Source organism: Marmota flaviventris, chromosome X (assembly GCF_047511675.1).
Source record: "Marmota flaviventris isolate mMarFla1 chromosome X, mMarFla1.hap1, whole genome shotgun sequence".
NCBI classification, from domain to species: Eukaryota; Metazoa; Chordata; class Mammalia; order Rodentia; family Sciuridae; genus Marmota; species Marmota flaviventris.
The window spans coordinates 56,392,622-56,410,985 of record NC_092518.1 but is presented as its reverse complement, the minus strand read 5'-3'; the positions used below and the strand labels follow the sequence as shown (position 1 = coordinate 56,410,985).

The window sequence follows — 18,364 nt, the reverse complement described above, 5'->3', positions numbered from 1 at the left end:
GTGCTATTTTTGAAGGGGAGGGATGGGGGGTGGGAATTTCCCCTCAGGAGTTCAGCAGTAGACTGTAAGGATAATCCTTTATGGCCCTTTTGATTGAACTAATAATCATCATTCTAGACAAACATGGGGAGGAGATGGGGTGAGAAGCATACTATTGTGGTTAGAAATGATCAGTGCTATTAACACTACACATAAGTAATGTGGTTGCCAGGGTAGCTGCTTTAAAAGAGGAAGAAAATGGGCTGGAAGAAACCTTCATTGAGTTGGGGGGGGGTCTCAGTTGGTATATATTTCTGAGCAGCTGCTAGTATGTAAGAGGCTTGGAATTGGCAACATCTAAAACTGTCTTAGCAGTGCTTAGCTGACCTCACCCAAGTTCCAAGTACTACTTTGCCTGATCCTTTTTTCCTGAGCCTCAGAGCTAAAATGCTCCTGTGCTCTTTCCTATTGGCTAGGGAGACCAATTGAAGTTCCCTTGCCCATGTTAGGAGGTGTCCGCCTCCTGAACTAAAGATAGAAACAGCTGGCCCTTTCAGGCAGCTAAAAGCCTCCGGACTAAGAGGTGTTCCCCACACGACAGCCAGACTCCTTGAAATACCCTTTCAGTTATTCTGCCAACGCCTCCATGTCTCTGCTCTGCCATAACAAAGGCTGTGGGCAACAGTTTGACCCCAGTACCAATCTCTCTGGTGAGTAAATCCTGACCTGGCTGGGGGCTCTCTGGGTATTAGGGGAATGGTTTACTGTAAGACTGTTGGGAGCACGGTGGGATAAACTTCATGTACTTCTGGCTATTTAATTGGGCTGAGTGATCTTAAACCTTTGCTGATTTATTCTTTTACAAGAAAAGAAAACCCAGAGGAAAGGGAAAAGTGATATTTGGTATAGTTATCTTTCCTATCTTGATCTTTCTACTGGTATCCATAGATTCCTGTCGCTATCACCCTGGGGTCCCAATCTTCCATGATGCACTAAAGGTGAGCAGTAGGTGAGGTGGGATAACAAGAACATTTCCCAAAGGAAGTATACCCAGGAATCAAAGCTGATCTGGGTCTCTCGTTACCAGGGATGGTCCTGTTGCCGAAAGCGAACTGTAGATTTCTCAGAGTTTTTAAACATCAAGGTAAATCCTTTATTTCTTATAGACAGACACAATATCTTTATTTATTTATTTTTATGTGGTGCTAAGGATTGAACCCAGTGCCTCATGTGTGCAAGGCAAGCACTGTACCACTAAGCTAAAACCCCAGCCCTCTATTTCTAATCTTTATCTCTTTATCTATACTAGGGCTGTACTATGGGACCGCATTGTGCTGAGAAGCTTCCTGAGGCCCCTCAGCCTGAGGGCCCTGCTACAAGTTCACTTCAGGAACAAAGACCTCTGAATACAATTCCAAAGTCAGAAGAGACCTTGCTCAGAGAGAGGCCCAAGTAAAGAGAAGGCTCCTGGGTTTTTCCTATATTCATGTAGCTTTCTAGGAGTAATTACTGGGTCATTTGGGTTTGGTAACTAAGGATCAAAGAGATAAGAAGGGTCAGGTGTCGGGGTTGGATGGTATATATTCTGTGCCTTGGAGGAAATTTCTGTTGTGTTGTCCTTTTGCTCTAAGGATGAGGGATAGATATCTTCCTCTTACACACAAATATATACTTAGTTTAACACAAGGAAGACTGTTAAGAATGGCTTGATTTCTTTTTCTTTCTAGAAAATAGCTATAAGATAAACCATCAAGAAAATGAAGTAGTATTGGTAGCCAGGAGGCTGCAGAGAATAATTTGTAAGACTAATATGAGCAAGAGAAGAAAGTCATCAGGTTCTGAATTAGATAAAGAGGAAGATGAACTGGTGTAGTTCTGTAGAGAAATGTAATTAGAGCAACTAAGTAGATGGATGAGAGCAGCCCTAAGGATTTCTCTGGGTTTGGGGATTTGGGTGTCCACACAGAGGTGCACATTGGAAATGAGGTGCTACCCAACTTCTCCAAGCCTGCTTTTCAGTAGTATTTGACTATTTCCATGTGTGGGAGTATTGGAGCTGGCAGTCATGATTCATGGCTCAGAACTAAATAACCTGCCTATAACCACTAGGTCAGAGTTGCCTCCAAAGTTACTGCCACTAAATGTATCTCAAGCCTTGGAAATGGCATTGGAACAAAAGGAACTAGACCAAGAACCTGGGGCAGGTAGGTAGAATCTTAGTAGGTCAAACTTCACCAAGTAGAATTTATCAGAAATAGCACAAAGGTTGGGGAAATTAATGGGTTCCTGACTGTTTCTCTTGCCCAGGACTTGATAGTAGTCTGATCCGGACTGGTTCCAGCTGCCAGAACCCAGGATGTGATGCTGTGAGTGATAGTTTTGGGGGGCTCAAGCATGTGGATGAGAGATGCTATACCAGAGGCATAGATGGGAATAAACATGAGACAGAGTGGGGTAAACCTTAAAATGACCTGATTCTGTTCCTGACTCCTTTATCTTTGTTAGGTTTACCAAGGCCCTGAGAGTGATGCTACTCCATGTACCTACCACCCAGGAGCACCTCGATTCCATGAGGGGTGAGGGAGGGTCCTGGGTGGTATTTAAGACAGGTTTCTCCCAATATTGATGGTAACTTTGGGAGCTTGGTGTGGAAATTTGGTTGAATTATCTTTCTATCTCAGGATGAAGTCTTGGAGCTGTTGTGGCATCCAGACTCTGGATTTTGGGGCATTCTTGGCACAGCCAGGATGCAGAGTTGGTAGACATGACTGGGGGAAGCAGGTAAGCAAGTCCCAGATTTCTTAAAGCCCAATGCCAGGGCTGGGGATATAGTGCAGTTGGTAGAGTGCTTGTCTTGCATGCATAAGGCCCTGGGTTCAACCCCCAGCACCACATACACACTAAAAAAGATAAAACCCAATACCAGAGATAAGCTCTCTTTTTGTACCTCAGGGCCAAACTCTCTTCCTTTAATTCAGACCAAATAAGATGCTGCTCCTGGGCTGAGGATGTGACTCCATGGTAGAGTGCTTGTCTAGAATGTAAGAGGCCCTGGGTTCGATCCCCAGTATTGAAAAAACATCCTTATCCCTCTATAACTCAGATGCATTGCTTCATTAAGCATTGTTGTTAGTCTTTCTGAGACTCTGCTGCACATACCCCATGAGAACGTCACTTGGGCCTTTGGGTTAAGAGTTTATTTTTACCATCTACTATTCACATCTTCTCTTTAGCTGCCAGCATCTTGCCGTCATGATTGGCACCAGACAGATTCTTTAGTAGTGGTGACTGTGTATGGCCAGATTCCACTTCCTGCATTCAACTGGGTGAAGGCCAGCCAAACTGAGGTGAGGAATGGTCTGGTGGAGGATGGGAGGATGGTGAATTGGGTGATATACTATTATAGGCAGAGATTCTGTATGCAGTTAACTTACAGGCTCCATAGTTCCCTGAGAGGAAGAGAGAACTTTTAGGTCAGAGTCATATCATACATACCTCTGGCCTGAATTCTCTGTGATAATGACTTATTCTGCCCTTCTTTGATTGTTACTACCCTTGTAATTCTTTTTTCTCAGCTTCATATCCACATTGTCTTTGACGGTAACCGCGTGTTCCAAGCACAGATGAAGCTCTGGGGGGTAAGTGAAGAGAAGGGGACAAAGGTTGGGGAAACAGATGGGGTAAAAGAAGGACCAGATGGAATGAAAAAAGGGTATCCTGAGGGAAGGAGTTGTAGTGGGAAAGTGGAGATTTTTCTCTTCATTTGCTTTCATATTCCTTCTCTTTTCCCTCCATTTCCTTTTCCCTTGCCCCCTCCTTCCTTTTCCCTTCTTCTGTTTCTCTCCTCTCTCTCACCCTTTTTCATTTTTCTTTCTTCATTAATCACCACTCTACCCCAATCCTTTTGGTTTCTTCGTTCTCTCTTTTTTCTATGTTCCTCTGTATCTTTCCCTCCTTCTTAGGTCATAAACGTGGAGCAGAGCTCTGTCTCCTTGATGCCATCTCGGGTTGAAATCTCCCTGGTCAAGGCTGACCCAGGATCCTGGGCCCAGCTGGAGCACCCTGATGCACTAGCTGAGAAGGCTAGGGCAGGGGTTGTATTAGAGATGGATGAGGAAGAATCTGAGGATTCAGATGATGATCTGAGCTGGACAGAGGAGGAGGAAGAGGAAGCGATGGGGGAATAGTGACACAAGAAGTTGAGTATCTAGTTAGGACCTCAGTGACTCCCTTAGAATCTGAGACCAGAATATGGTTGACATTTGGTGTCATTGAGCAGCAGGAGGCTGAAGATGGGGAGAACAAAACTGTCCAAAATATGCTGTTTTTTCCCTTAAATAAATCTTGTATTCTGCAGTTTCACATAGTGTCATTCTCTCACCTCACTATGTAAGATCGTATTCATTCCCACAGCTTCTCTGTGCGTTCGATACATGTGTGTAAAAACAAGCACGTGCACATTCATTCTATTTTTCACAACCATCAGATATTTACTCAGTACTTCCTGTATGCTCAGTTATGTATTGGGTAGTTCAGAGATATCTGAGAAACAGAAGACTTACACATTCAGAAAATTATAGTTTCATGCTGGAACTGTAGCTCAGGGTTAAAAGTGCTTGCCTAGCATGTGCAAGGCCCTGGTTTCAGTTGCTAGTACTCATCAAAATAAGCAAAGAAAATTTACAATCTGGCTGACAAATTAAGGCTGATCTATAGGAAATAATAATAAACATTATCAGATAGTGTAACAGTGCTAAATTGTGTAATGTAGTTTGCATTTTTCTTTTTTTTCCAATTTTTTTGTAGTTGTTTTCAAGAGCTTACAGGAATTGAAAGAATGGAGTTGTTAATGTGGATTGTAATAAAATGGGTAGGTTGCATGGCAGAAGTACATTTTGTACAGTTTTGTAGTGCTGGGGATCAAGACATGCTAGGCAAAGGTACTACCACTGAGCTACATCCCCATCCTTACAGTTTTATTGAGATACAGTTCATAGACGACACAATAAATGTGTATAAAATCTAAATTTTAGTGTTAGTTTTAGTATACTCACAGAGATGTACAACCACAATTTTAGGACATTAGTGTTACTCCTCAAAGAAATAGTAATTCTCAGTTTCTCCCCAAATGCAGAATAGTAGGCAACAAATAATTTACTTTCTAGTGTGATTTACTTATTCTGGACATGTCACATAAATGTAATCATACAGTATTTGGTCTTTTGTGGCTGGTTCTTTAACTTAGCAAGATGCTTTTGAAGTTTGTCCATGTATTGGCATATATCAGCATTTCATTCCTTTTTATGTCCAAAAAGTATTCCATTGTGTGGATTTATCACATTTTATTTATCTGTTCATCAGCTGAAGGATGTTTAGGTAGTTCCCACTTTTAGAATATTATAAGTAATGCTACTGTAAATGTTGGTGTACAAGTTATTCTGTAAACATGTTTTCATTTCTCTTGGAGTGTATCTGAGCCAAACTTTAACACGAGAGCCAGGCATCTCGGTGCATGCCTGCATTCCCAGTTACTGGGAGGCTTAGAGGACCACAAATTTGAGGCCAGCCCAGGCAACTTTTGAGTCTCAAAAATAAAATTGAAACCAGGCTCAGTGGCTCACACCTCTAATCCCAGTGATGATGGAGGCTGAGGAAGGAGAATTGCAATTTTGAGGCCAGCCTCAGGAATTTAGCAAGACCCTGAAAAAATAAAAAGGACTGGGGACGTGGCTAAGTACTTAAGCAACTTTGGGTTCAATCCCTAGTGCTATGGCTGTAGCTCAGTGATAGTGTTTATCTAGCATGTGTTAGACCCTGCCCCAGCACCACAAAAAGAGTTAAAATTTTGAGGAACAGCCATACTGTTTCTAAATAGGTTGTACCATTTCACATTTCTACCAGCAGCATAAGAGGGTTCCACATGCTCACCAACACTTTTTAGTATCTTTTTTACTATAAACATACTAGTGGGTCTGAAGTGGTATCTATGATTTTGGTTCACATTACCTTAATGATGATGTTGAGTAGCTTTACATGTGTTTATTGGCCATTTGTATATCTTATTTGGAGAAATAACTGTTCAAATCCTTTACCAATTTGTTAATTGGATTGTCTTTATTGTGAGTTGCAAATGTTCTTTATTCTAGAGACAAGTCCCTTGTCTGGAATGATTCATAAATATCCTCTCCCATTTTGTGGGTTATCTTTCTACTTTATTTATGCTATCCATTGATACATGTAAGTTCAGTTTTTTGAAATCCAAAGTTACATATTTTTCTTAGATTGCTTTTGCTTTTGATGTCATATCGAAGAAACAATTACCCAATACAAGATCATGAAGATTTGCCCCCATATTTCCTTCTAAGAATTTTATAGTTTTAATTTTCACATTTAATTGTTTGATCTATTTTATTTGGTGTGAGGTAAGGATTCAACATTAACCTTTTGTATTGGATGTCCAGTTGTTCTAGCACCGTTAACAATTAGGAAGACTATAGTTATTTCCTCATTTAATTATCTTGGCACCCTACTTCAGAATTCATTGACCATAAATGTGAGGTTTCAGAGATATATTTTGAATGGATATTTGGAGAATGAGAAATTGGTAAGGGTATGTGAGAGTAGGGAAAGGCAGACTGGGACAAGTGTTTATGTGTTTTATTGTAATTTCCAAAAATAATCCATTGTTACTTAAAACAGAAAAAAAACCCTCAATCTAGAAATGTGTAGGGTAAAAAGTAAATATTTCCCTTAAGATTTTTACCAAATATAGTTCTTTGGCTGTTTTTTGCCCTACAAATATATATTAGAAAGATATATTTGAGGGAGAGGAAGAAAAAGTGCAATGTGGCTAGATTGAGAAGATACTAAAATTATAGATCAAGTTCCCCACCCCCCTTGGTACTAAGGATTGAACCCAGAGAGCTTAACCACTGAGCCACATCAATTTTTATTTTGAGACGGGTCTCAAAATAAAAATTGCATAGAGCCTTCCTTAGTTGTTAAGGTTGGCCTTAAACTTGCAATCCTCCTGCCTCAGCCTCCCAAGCTGCTGGAATTATAGGCTTGTGCCACCACATGCAGCCAGGTCAAAGTTTCTTTTTTTGTTTTGTTTTGTTTTTTAGTTGTTGATGGACCTTTATTTAATTTACTTATATGCAGTGCTGAAAATCGAACCCAGTGCCTCACACATGCTAGGCAAACACTCTACCACTGAGCAACAACCCCAGCCCCCAGGTCAAAGTTTTATTTAACATGATTTAAAAGAAAGGGGCTGGGCGCATGCCTGTAATCCCAGAGGCTCGGGAGGCTGAAACAGGAGGATCACAAGTTCAAAGCCAGCCTCAGCAAAAGCAAGGCACTAAGCAACTCAGTGAGACCCTGTCTCTAAATAAAATACAAAATAGGGCTGGGATGTGGGTCAGTGGTTGAGCGTCCCTGAGTTCAATACCCAGTACCCCCCCCCCCCCAAAAAAAAGGCATTATGATGCTAAGATAGTGGAGCACACCTGAAATCCCAATGACTCTGGAGGCTGAGGCCAAAGAATCTCAAGTTCAATGTGAGGTTCTAAGCAACTTAGTAAGAACCTGTCTAAAAATAAAAAAAGGACTGGGGATGTACCTCAAATGATTGTGTGCCCCTGGGTTCAATCCCTGGTACCAATAAAAGGAGGGGGCATAATGGCCGGTAACCCCATTACTCGGGAATTGGAGGCAGGAGGATTACAAGTTCAAGGCCAGCCTCAGTAATTTAGTGAGACCATAAGCAATTTACTGAGACCCTGTCTCAATAAAAATGGCTGGGGATGTAGCTCAGTGGTTAAGGACCCCTGGGTCAAATCCCTAGTACCAAGAAGGGGAAAGAAAAAGCATTATGGTCAACCATCTGTATCTGCAGGTTCTACACCCATGGAGTCAACCAACCTCTGATCAATGAAAGTATATAGGAGGACGTGCATAGATTATATGTAAAAACTATGCCATGTAAAATTATTATATGTAAATACCATGCCATATAAGATAAAGGAATATTTTATATGAGGTATTTGAGCATACACTGATTTTAATATATGTAAGGACACAAGGGCAGGTATACTAAACTGGATCCCCCTAATCCCCTGCCGATACCAAGAGAGGGGACTGTGTATGTCTTTTTTTTTTTTTTTTAACATGTCAAAGATTTTATTATTTTATTTAACCCATTTGTTAAGGAGGGAACCAGTACGATGTTAAAACCTTTTCAAAGAAGAATTCAAATAAGCACACACAGAAGTTGGCCTTTTCTTTTTCTTTTTTTTTAATTTTGTTTATTTAGTTGTAGTTGAACACAATACCTTTATTTTTTATTTTTATGTGATGCTGAGGATCGAACCCAGGGCCTCACATCACTAGGTGAGCGCTCTACCGCTGAGCCACAACTCTAGCTAGCCTTTTCTTTTTAAATGTAGGGTTTTTCTTCCTTTCTTTTCTTTTTCCTATACTAGACATTGAAACTAGGGGCCTTGTGCGTGCTAGACAAATGCTTTACCAGTAAGCTACAATTTAAAAAAAAAAAATTGAGAGAATCTTGTTAAGTTGCTCAAGTTGCTCCTAAACTTGCAATCCTTCTGCCTTGTCCTCCTGAGTCACTAGAATTATAGCATGTGACTCTGAGCCTAGGAGGCCAGTGCAGGAGTTTTGCAAGTTCAAGGCCATTGGCAGTTTAACAAGATTATCTTTAAAAAAAAAAAGGAGGTAGTCTGGGGCTACAGCTCAGTTATAGAGTGTCCCTGGGTTCAATCCCCCATACCACAAAACACATATAGAGATTTACATATAAACATATAGATTTAGAGACGCAAACTGTGTTTTGAGTCTCCCTTGAGTCAGATTTATTTCCTTAATAGAGTGGTCAAGAATTTGGGACATTCAGACTCCAAGAAATATTGAACAGGAAAGTTCACCAAATCTTAGATGATCTCAAGTTCTTTTCATAGCATCTTTTTCTGTCTGTTCAAATTCAAGGAACAAGGGTCTCATTGGGATAAGGGTAGGAGCAGATGAGAATGTATATGTGCAACAAAAGTGAGGAACTACAGCATAGCATGGATGAAAATTTGGAGGCTGAGGCAAGATTAAGGAATATAAGGGCATGGATATGACATTACAGAGAATTTTGATCAGAGGTAAAGAGGCTTCTTGGATCTCTTCTATACATTTGAAGTACAAATATGGTTTTCCTTTTGAACCGAACCCTACAAAGTCCTTTCTAACCCCAGCAGCAGTTTATTTTTTTTTTTAAATATTTTTTAAATTTGTTGATAGACCTTTATTTATTATTGATTTATATGTGGTGCTGAGAATTGAACCCAGTGCCTCTCACATGCCAGGCAAGTGTACTACCACTGAGCCCCAGCCCCAGCCCAGTTTATTCTTTTTTTTTTTTAAGAGAGAGAGAGAGAGAGAATTTTTAATATTTATTTTAGTTTTTGGCAGATACAACATCTTTGTTTGTATGTGGTGCTGAGGATCGAACCCGGGCCGCACGCATGCCAGGCGAGCGTGCTACCGCTTGAGCCACATCCCCAGCCCCCCCCCCCGCCCAGTTTATTCTTAGTGTCATTTTTCTGAGGGTGAGTTGACATATTGGAATTGGCAAAAAATTTTTTCTGATTTTGTTGGATTTGGTGGATTCTTTTTAGAAATCAGAGGTCAAATGATTATAAAAAGGTACATAATGTGCAGTACTTGTACATAATGTATAGTTTTTATCTTATTATTGAAATAAGGGGACTAGCAAGTATACAGAAATCTTGAAGTGAACAGAGGTGCAGAATCAAAAAGTTCAAGTAACTCTTTATAAACTTTATATTTTTTTTAATATTTATTTTTTAGTTCTCGGCGGACACAACATCTTTGTTGGTATGTGGTGCTGAGGATCGAACCCGAGCCGCACGCATACCAGGCGAGCGCGCTACCGCTTGAGCCACATCCCCAGCCCTCTTTATAAACTTTAAAATGTACAGCTTTAATAAGTAGTGTACTAGTTCATTTTATATAGCCAAACCTTAAAATGTGGGGCTGGGGTTGTGGCTCACCCACAAGTGCTTGCCTAGCATGCTTGAGGCACTGGGTTCAATTCTCAGCTCCCCATAAAAATAAAATAAAGGTATTTTTAAAAAGCCTAAATTGTAAGAAATTATCAAGGAGGTGTACAACATGAATTGTAACCAATAGCTATAGTTATCTACCCTTCCTTCCATACTGGGGATTGATCCCAGGTGCACTCTAATCACTGAACTTGCTAAATTGCCCACTTTGGCCTCTTAACTTGTGAGCCTCCTGCCTCAGTTTCCCAGGTAGCTGGGATTAGTGTGTGCCATTGTACTTGACTCACAGTTACCACTTCTTTTCTTTTCTTTCTTGGTACCAGGGATTGAAAACCAGGGGTGCTTAACCACTAAGCCACATCACAGCTCTTTGTGTGTTTTATTTAGAGACAGGGACTTGCTAAGTTGCTTAAGGCTTCATTGATTTGCTGAGGCTGGCTTTGAATTTTGGATCCTCCTGCCTCAGCCTCCTGAGTCACTAGGATTATAGGCATGTGCCACTGTGCCAGGTTAGAGTAACCATTTCTGATACAAACTAACATTCCAGGCAATATGCTAAGTGCCTTGCAGGTGTTATGTCTGTCCACTTCCGAACATAAAATTTGCGTCTTTTTCATTTTTCTTTCCTTTTTTTTTTTGGGGGGGGGGTGCTGGGAATTGAACCCAGAGGTACTTAAACCCTGACCTACATTCCCAGCCCTTTTGTTTTTTTATTTTGAGACAGTGTTTTGCTAAGTTGCTTAGGTATCCTTGCTAAATTGCTGAGGCTGGCTTTGAACTTCGGGATTATCATGCCTCAACTTCCTGATCACTTGGATTATAGGTGTGTGCCCATACACCCAGCAAATCTACACATTTGCTCACCTTAATGCCAATCCTCTCCCCACCTCCTTTTACACTTCTCATTGTACTTTGTATCTGATCCCTTCACGCATTTCTGCATACCTAACATGTTTTCCCTTCTGTTTAACATTTCCCTTTCACTGAGTATTTTGACATTTACACATTCATGATCTCTTCAGTATTACCAAAAATCCTCTCTAGAGTTAATATCCCTTTCTAGATCCCACTTAACTTTTTTTTCTCCTTTATAGCCAGATTTCTTTAAATAACTTTTTTCCATTTTCATTTTCCCCCAGTGTTGGGGATTGAACCCAGGACCTCCTCACTCATGTCAATAAGCTTGCTCACGACCACTGAGCAATGCCTTTAGCCCTCCATTCCCCACTTCCTACTTCTTTTACAAATTACTCTTATGTCATATCCAACCACTTCAATCTGTGATGGTAAGATTACCATTTACGCCCAAAGTCACTAATGGCTACTTTTAGTAGCCTGTTAGCAAAATATTGATACACATGATTATTTTCTCCTTGAAATACTTTCATACATTGATTTCTGTGTTCCATCATTCCTCTTTATTGTCATAACTTCTCTGGTCATTTCCTTTAGTCTCCTTTGCAAGCTGCTATTTTTCTTTCTGGCCAATCAATGGTGAAGTTCTTTAAGACAGTCCTAGGCTTGCTCTGTTATACTTAACTCCTTTTTATCAAAAGCTTTTACTAGAAGTGGGGAGGTGGCACACACCTGTAATCCCAGCTGCTGGGGAGGCAGAGACAGGAGGATCACAAGTTCAGAGCCAGCCTCAGCAACTTAGCAAGACTGCTAAGCAACTCAATGAGACCCTGTCTCTAAATAAAATACAAAACAGGGCTAGGGATGTAGCTCAGTGGTCAATCCCCAGTATCCCGCCCCCCCCCCCCAAAAAAAAAAAAAAGCTTTTATTTGAGCCTGTTAAGAAAATTGAATTGTTTTTTTCCCCCTGAGAGGTTGGGGACACATCTCCAAAGATCTCCAAAGACCATCCAAAACAGATTCAACAGGGATATTAGGAGAGTACTTGAAATCACACTCCTCTAGCCTAGCATGGTTCCTCTGACAAGCTTAATTGGGGGACAGGGAAGCCCATGGCTGATCATTGATATCTTATATTAATGTAAGTCTTTTCCAAACCACATTTACATCTCTGATCACTTGATCTCTAGCCTTAGTGGAAACCTTAGCCACTCTATTTCACTTCTTTCATCTTAAGACATTGTCTCCCAGTTGTTCTAGATTTCTGCCCCCACCTCATACTCCTGGCAGTTACTTCAGTGATACTGTTCCTAAGAGTCTTGCCCACACTCTCCTCTTTCTCTCTTTCTCCCTATCTGCTCCCAAAGGCCCAGAACACTGCTATGGGGAGAATCACACAGATAAATATAAATTCATGCTGTCCAGTTTCAACTTGGCCCTTGCAGCTGCTCAGCAACCCTTTTATTTGTCTCATACATTCCCTGGCACTCTCCCACAGAGACTGTTCCAGACCTTCCTCATCTTAAATTCCAGCTTCTGGTGTTTTACTTCTTCAGACTAATATGTACACTTTGATCAGATGCTTGAGAATTCAGCAACATTGTTTTACAACTTTTTAAATAGAGAATTCATAACATGGACAAAAGCAGACAGTAGTCAAAAAGTTTAATAGCTTTTTTTTGTATGTATCAGTATCCAAATAAAGTCCACACCTTGTGATTGGTGGATATGTTTTTTTTGTGTGTGTGTGGTACTAAGGATTGAACCCAGGGTCTTGCATGTGCTGGGCAAGCAGTAATACCACTGAGCTATACACCCAGTCCTTTCTTTATTTTAAGATAGGTTTTGTTAAATTGCTCAGGCTGCCCTTGAACTTGTAATCCTCCTACCTCAGCCACCCAAGTGCTGGGGTTATAGGAATGTGCCACCATTCCCAGTTATGGCATTTTTAAATTAAAGGATTCTGTTCATCTTTTGTTTTCCCTTGTGACTTTTTTATTGTTATTGGAGAGACTGGATTGTTTTTCAGTAGTTTCATAGTCTGGGTTTTGCTAATTGCATCTGTTGAATAGATTAACATGTTCCTTTGGGCTCTATATGTTTTATGTTGATAAAAATACATTTTTACAATGCATCTTTTGTATTAATTATTCTGTTTTAAGTGATGTGGAGAAATGGCTCGTGTGGCCAAGGAAATGGAAGATGTCCAGTTTGGAGAGTGACTCAGGAAGGAGCAGAGACTCTTTAGTAGGACTGAAACAGATGGTTGGGGTCAAAGCTCAATAAATAGTAACGAAGGTCCAGGCAAGGTAGGATGGGTGAGGGGCCATGTAGTATCAGATTTCCACTCAGCTGGTATTAGGCAGGACAGAAGCAATGAGGGCTGAAGTCAGAACTGGAAAGGGAGAAGTAGCAGTTGAGGGAGCAGCAGCTGGGATGATTTCTCAGGGGATTACTCTACTCACTATACCCTGTTTTCTAAATATATCTTCTTCATTCCTCTGTTCCTTTGCCTAGGATGTTTTCTCTGGTTGGAATATCTCCTTTCAATCTACCTATCCAGATCCTACTTATCTTTAATACCTAATGCAAGTTCCCTCATTTCCATATTTTGCTTAGAGAAAGTATCTCTGGAAGGACAAACAACATTGATGGCTTTCCCAGGAAGGAAAGTGTATGGCTGAAATACAAGGCTAGAAAGGACAAAGATGTTTTTATTTATTGCAGGAGGCACAGTTAATCTGATTAAAGTATCACATAAAGTTTTTGAAGTAGGAGGGAGACTGGAATTTGTAGTTTGAGGAGAAGGAGCAAGGTCTGGAACAGCCTCTGTGGGAGAGTGCCAGGGAATGTATGAGACAAATAAAAGGATTGCTGAGCAGCTGCAAGGGCCAAGTTGAAACTGGACAGCATGAATTTATATTTATCTGTATGGTTCTCCCCATAGCAGTGTTCTGGGCCTTTGGGAGCAGATAGGGAGAAAGAGAGAAAGAGGAGAATGTGGGCAAGACTCTCAGGGATAGTATCACTGAAGTAGCTACCAGGAGTGTGAGGTGGGGACACAAATCTAGAACAACTGGGAAACAATGTCTTGATCTGAAAGAAATGAGATAGAGTGGCTAGGGTTCCCACTCTGGGGCTAGAGATCAAGTGATCAGAGATGTAAATGTGGTTTGGAAAAGCCTTACATTAATATATCAATGATCAGCCATGGCCTTCCCTGTTCCCCAATTAAGCTTGTCAGAGGAACCCTGCTAGGCTAGAGGAGTGTGATGTCAACTACTCTCCTAATATCCCTGTTGAGCCTTATGTTTTGGATGTTCTGAAATGATTCTAGGAGAGCTCTTCGGAATGACAGAGGTTTTAGGGAGATGGAGTTTGTACTGAAACTGAGAGTCTTTTTAAAGAGCCATAGTGGAAGTAGTTTAAAGAAATTAAAGAAACTACTATTTATTGAGACTTTACTATGATCCAGGCACTATAATAAAAACATATGCACAATACATTCTGTATATGCTGTGTATGTATATGTGCATATGTTTATTTCTCATTTAATTTTTACAAAAATCTATTTCAAAAGAATTATTACGAGGGATGGGTATAACACAGTGATAGGACAGTACTCTAAGTTTGATTCTGAGCCCTGAAAAAAAGACAAAACCAAAACCATTATCACTATAATTTTTTAAAAGATGAGGAAACTGAAGTTTGGGGAGGTTATATAATTTCCCTGAGGAAACGTGTCAAGAGTTGAAACTTAAAATTGCTTTTTGTGTGTTTGGTTTTGGTACGGGGGTTTTAACCCTGGAGTGCTTTCCTACTGAGCTACATCCCCAGCCTTATCTATATATTTATTTGAAGCAGGGTTTTGCTAAGTTGTTTAAGGCCTCACTAAGTTGATGAGGCTTGCTTCAAACTTGTGATCCTCTTGCCTTAGCCTCCTGAGTCAATGGGATTACAGGTATGCACTACTATGCCTAGCTCAAATCCAGGTTTGACTATGAATCCTCTATTCTTGGTGTTCAGTAATACTTTTTCACTAAACACTCCCCTCCATTAAATGAATCTTATTTTTCCAGTGACATCTGTCATAAAATTATCAATGCATTCTCAAAAAAAAATTGTAGGGTTGAAAGGGGTTAACTGATTTCTTTTTTGGGTGTGGTACCAGGGATTAAACCCAGGGGCGCTTAACTACTAAGTCACATCCCCAGCCCATTTTACTTTTTATTTTGAGATAGGGTCTCACTAAGTCGCTTAGGGCCTTGGTAAGTTGCTGGGGCTAGCTTTGAACTCATGATCCTCCTGTTTCAGCCTCCCAGCTGCTGGGATTACAGGCATGCATCACCATGCCCAGCTTGGAGTTAATTGATTTTTTTTTTTTAAGGAGATATTCTCACTACGTTTTCCAGAATTGAACTCCTGTGCTTTAAGTTATTTGCCTGCTTCAGCCTCCATAATAGCAGGAATTACAGACAAAACAAATGTGCCCTGCTTAAGGGATTAATTAAGTAGGGTAGAAAAAGGAGGCCGTGAAACCAGTTGAAGGTAATTGCAATGGTTCAAGGAAAAAAGATGACACCCCACACTAAGTGGGTATGATCATAAGCAAGAAAAGGAGGGTAATGAATTTAAGAGAGTTCCATAAGTGGGAGTCAGTAATGTGGACATGTTGCTTTTCTGTATCTTGAACATAGGCAGCTCACTCCTTTCTCAGTGCTTTTGTACTCTCTTGATACTCCTTCCTATAATCATCTTTCCTCCAGATCTTTAAATAGCTGTCTCCATAAGTGCTAGAGTTATAAAATTACCTTTTTTCCTTCCTTTTTTGTGGTACTGGGTATTACACCCCAGGCCTTGTACATGCTAGGCAATTGATGGGCTACAATTTTTTAAAAATATTTTTTAGTTGTCAAGGGACCTTTATTTATTTATTTTTATTTATATGTGGTGCTGCGAATTGAACCCAGTGCCTCACACATGCTAGGTAAGCACTCTACCGCTGAGCCACCACTGCAGCCCTGATGGGCTATAATTTTTTTTATTTTTATTTTGAGTCTTGCTAAGTTGCTCAGGCTGGCCTTGAACTTGTGATCCTCCTGCTGCAGCTTCCAGGGAAGCTGAGATTATAGGGATACCCCACTACTTTGCCAGGGTTAGCATTTTAAAGTCAGATACATCTTGAAGTCGCAGCTGGTTAAGAGGCTCCAGCAAGGAGAATGGTGACTTTGAGGCCACCCTGAGGAACACAGTGAGCCTCCATCTCAAAGAAAAAAGAATATTGCCATTTTCACTCCTCAGCAAATAAATAGATCAACAACTTCCAGCAGCACAAGGAGACATCAGACATTATATTCATCCTGTAGTCATATCAAAGGGATGGAAGTTGAGTTTTATTTAATCTTTGGATCCATCTGCCAGTTTGGAGGAAATACAGAGGAATGGGGCCACATGATATGTGTGCAATTAGTAAATCCAGACTGAGAAACACCATAGGTCACAAAGCTCAAGCTCTTCCACAGATAACACTGTAAGAAAAAGAAAAGGATATAATGTATGTGTGTAGATTAAAACTTTTTAGTTTGGGTGTACTAGCACACACCTGTAATCCCAGGAATTTCAGAGGCTAAGACAGGAGAGTTGGAAGTTTGAGGTTACTCTGGGCAATTTAGTGAGACACTGTCTCAAATTTTCTAAAATGTCTGGGGATGTATTGTAACTCAATGGTACATTACTTGCCTAGCATGCATGAGGCCCTGGATTCTATCCACAGTAACAAACACAAAGAAAGACCTGCAAGTAAGTGATTAGTATAAAAGAAGAGACAACTTATTAGGGGGAGAGTTGTGATTAAAATAAAACATATGGAAGGGCTGCAGGCATGGGTAGAAAGAACTACTTCTTGACCTAAGTAGTGTTTACCTTATTCAGCAAGCCATTTGATATCTATGGTTTCCTATGTATGTTTTAATTTAAAAAGATCAATTCTTATAGAGGCCTTTATTGACAATCCTCCCTAAATTACCACCTAGTGGCCCTGTCAAAATTACATTACCTGTTTTTTTTTTTTTAACATTTTGAGCCATCTTTTTCTGATGAAGAAAAACCTTAAAAGCACTGGGCACAATACATTTTATAGAAACCAACATTCTTGACTGGCTACATTACCTGTTTGATTTTCTGCACGACCCTTATCAATTAAAGTTTCCTTACGTGAGAAACAACAGAACATAATTGTTAAGAGAACAAACTATAAGTTCCCAGGCTGCAATACTCCTGCCTCAGCCTCCCACATAGCTGGGATTATAGGTATAGGCCACCCACCCTGGCTGTGCTAATTTTTTTTTTCTTTTCAGACAGGGTCTTGCTATGTTGCCCAGGATGATCTGGACTGGGGGGTTCCAACCCCAGCCTCCCTAGTGCTGGGAGTTGTGCTAATACTTGTTGAGTATAGAATGCTAGAAATGCAGTTGCCAGGAAAGAAGGCATACAGATCCTTCCCCATTTAAAATGTTAATAATTACTCCTTAATTTCTTACCAGAAAGACTATTCAATGTACAGGGTTACCCGATGGTGTGTGAGATACCAGTTTCCAATACCCTCATCGGTACTTGTTAATATCAATTAAAATTTGTCAACCAGATGAGGAAATGATGACATTTCACATATTTTGCATTCCCTCTAATTGCAGAAATGTGGGATTCTTTTCCCCATGTGCTGGGGATCAAATCCGGGGCCTGGCTCCTTCTAAGTATGTGCTCTGCCACTGGGGCTATTTCCCTAGCTAGTATAGATATTTTTAAAAAATATTTTATTTTTTAATTGTAATTGGACACAATGCCTTTATTTTATTTATTTTTATGTGCTGCTGAGGATTGAATGCAGAGCCACACATGTGCTAGGCAAGTTTTCTACTGCTGAGCCACATCCCCAGCCCCAGTATAGTTATGTATATATTTTTTTGTGGTGCTAGGAATTGAACAGGGCCTTGTGCATGCGAAGCAAGCACTCTACCAACTGAGCTATATCCCCAGCCCCTAGATATATATTTTTTAAATACCTTTTTAGTTGTTGGTAGACCTTTATTTATTCATATGTGGTGCTAAGAATCGAACCCAGTGCCTCACACATGCCAGGCAAGTGTACTACCACTGAGCCACAGCCTCAGTATAGATATTTTTAAATGAATTACTCATGTACATATTTTTAGTTAAATTGTGTTTTCAGCCCCAAATGTCATGCTATCCCCTGCAATACCTCATTGAATTCTGGAGTGTTTTCTTATTTTCACTGATAAAATGGCCTGTCTCATTTGTATCCTTTTCTCTACTTGTGCAAAATTTGTCCCAATTACTATTTCTGCTAATATTTCTCAAATTGATTTCTTGTCACTAGAAAATCTTGCCAACTTTTGTCCTTCGATAGTTGTACATTCTTATAT

General features: G+C 40.3%; 1 protein-coding gene and 1 long non-coding RNA gene across 4 annotated transcripts in view; one reads left to right on the top strand and one right to left on the bottom strand.

Annotated features, from left to right (window-relative positions):
• The window catches only part of LOC139703090 (uncharacterized), a 639,290-nt gene that overhangs the window by 87,528 nt on the left and 533,398 nt on the right, over nucleotides 1–18,364 (bottom strand). The gene's annotated exons all lie outside the window — the stretch shown is intronic.
• Nucleotides 33–18,364, top strand: part of Itgb1bp2 (integrin subunit beta 1 binding protein 2) — a 35,500-nt gene continuing 17,168 nt past the window's right edge. The window contains exons 1-11 of one of the 3 annotated variants that reach the window (XM_071606500.1): nucleotides 41–689; nucleotides 928–977; nucleotides 1,067–1,123; nucleotides 1,289–1,431; nucleotides 2,089–2,183; nucleotides 2,287–2,345; nucleotides 2,485–2,555; nucleotides 2,661–2,760; nucleotides 3,213–3,326; nucleotides 3,555–3,617; nucleotides 3,942–4,339. In XM_071606500.1, coding sequence (XP_071462601.1) covers nucleotides 626–689; nucleotides 928–977; nucleotides 1,067–1,123; nucleotides 1,289–1,431; nucleotides 2,089–2,183; nucleotides 2,287–2,345; nucleotides 2,485–2,555; nucleotides 2,661–2,760; nucleotides 3,213–3,326; nucleotides 3,555–3,617; nucleotides 3,942–4,166 — 1,041 coding nt within the window. In that variant the 5' untranslated portion in view covers nucleotides 41–625 and the 3' untranslated portion in view covers nucleotides 4,167–4,339. Of the gene's footprint in view, nucleotides 690–927; nucleotides 978–1,066; nucleotides 1,124–1,288; nucleotides 1,432–2,088; nucleotides 2,184–2,286; nucleotides 2,346–2,484; nucleotides 2,556–2,660; nucleotides 2,761–3,212; nucleotides 3,327–3,554; nucleotides 4,340–18,364 lie in introns of those variants that run through there. The other 2 variants (XM_071606501.1, XM_071606499.1) reach the window with 2 other exon arrangements.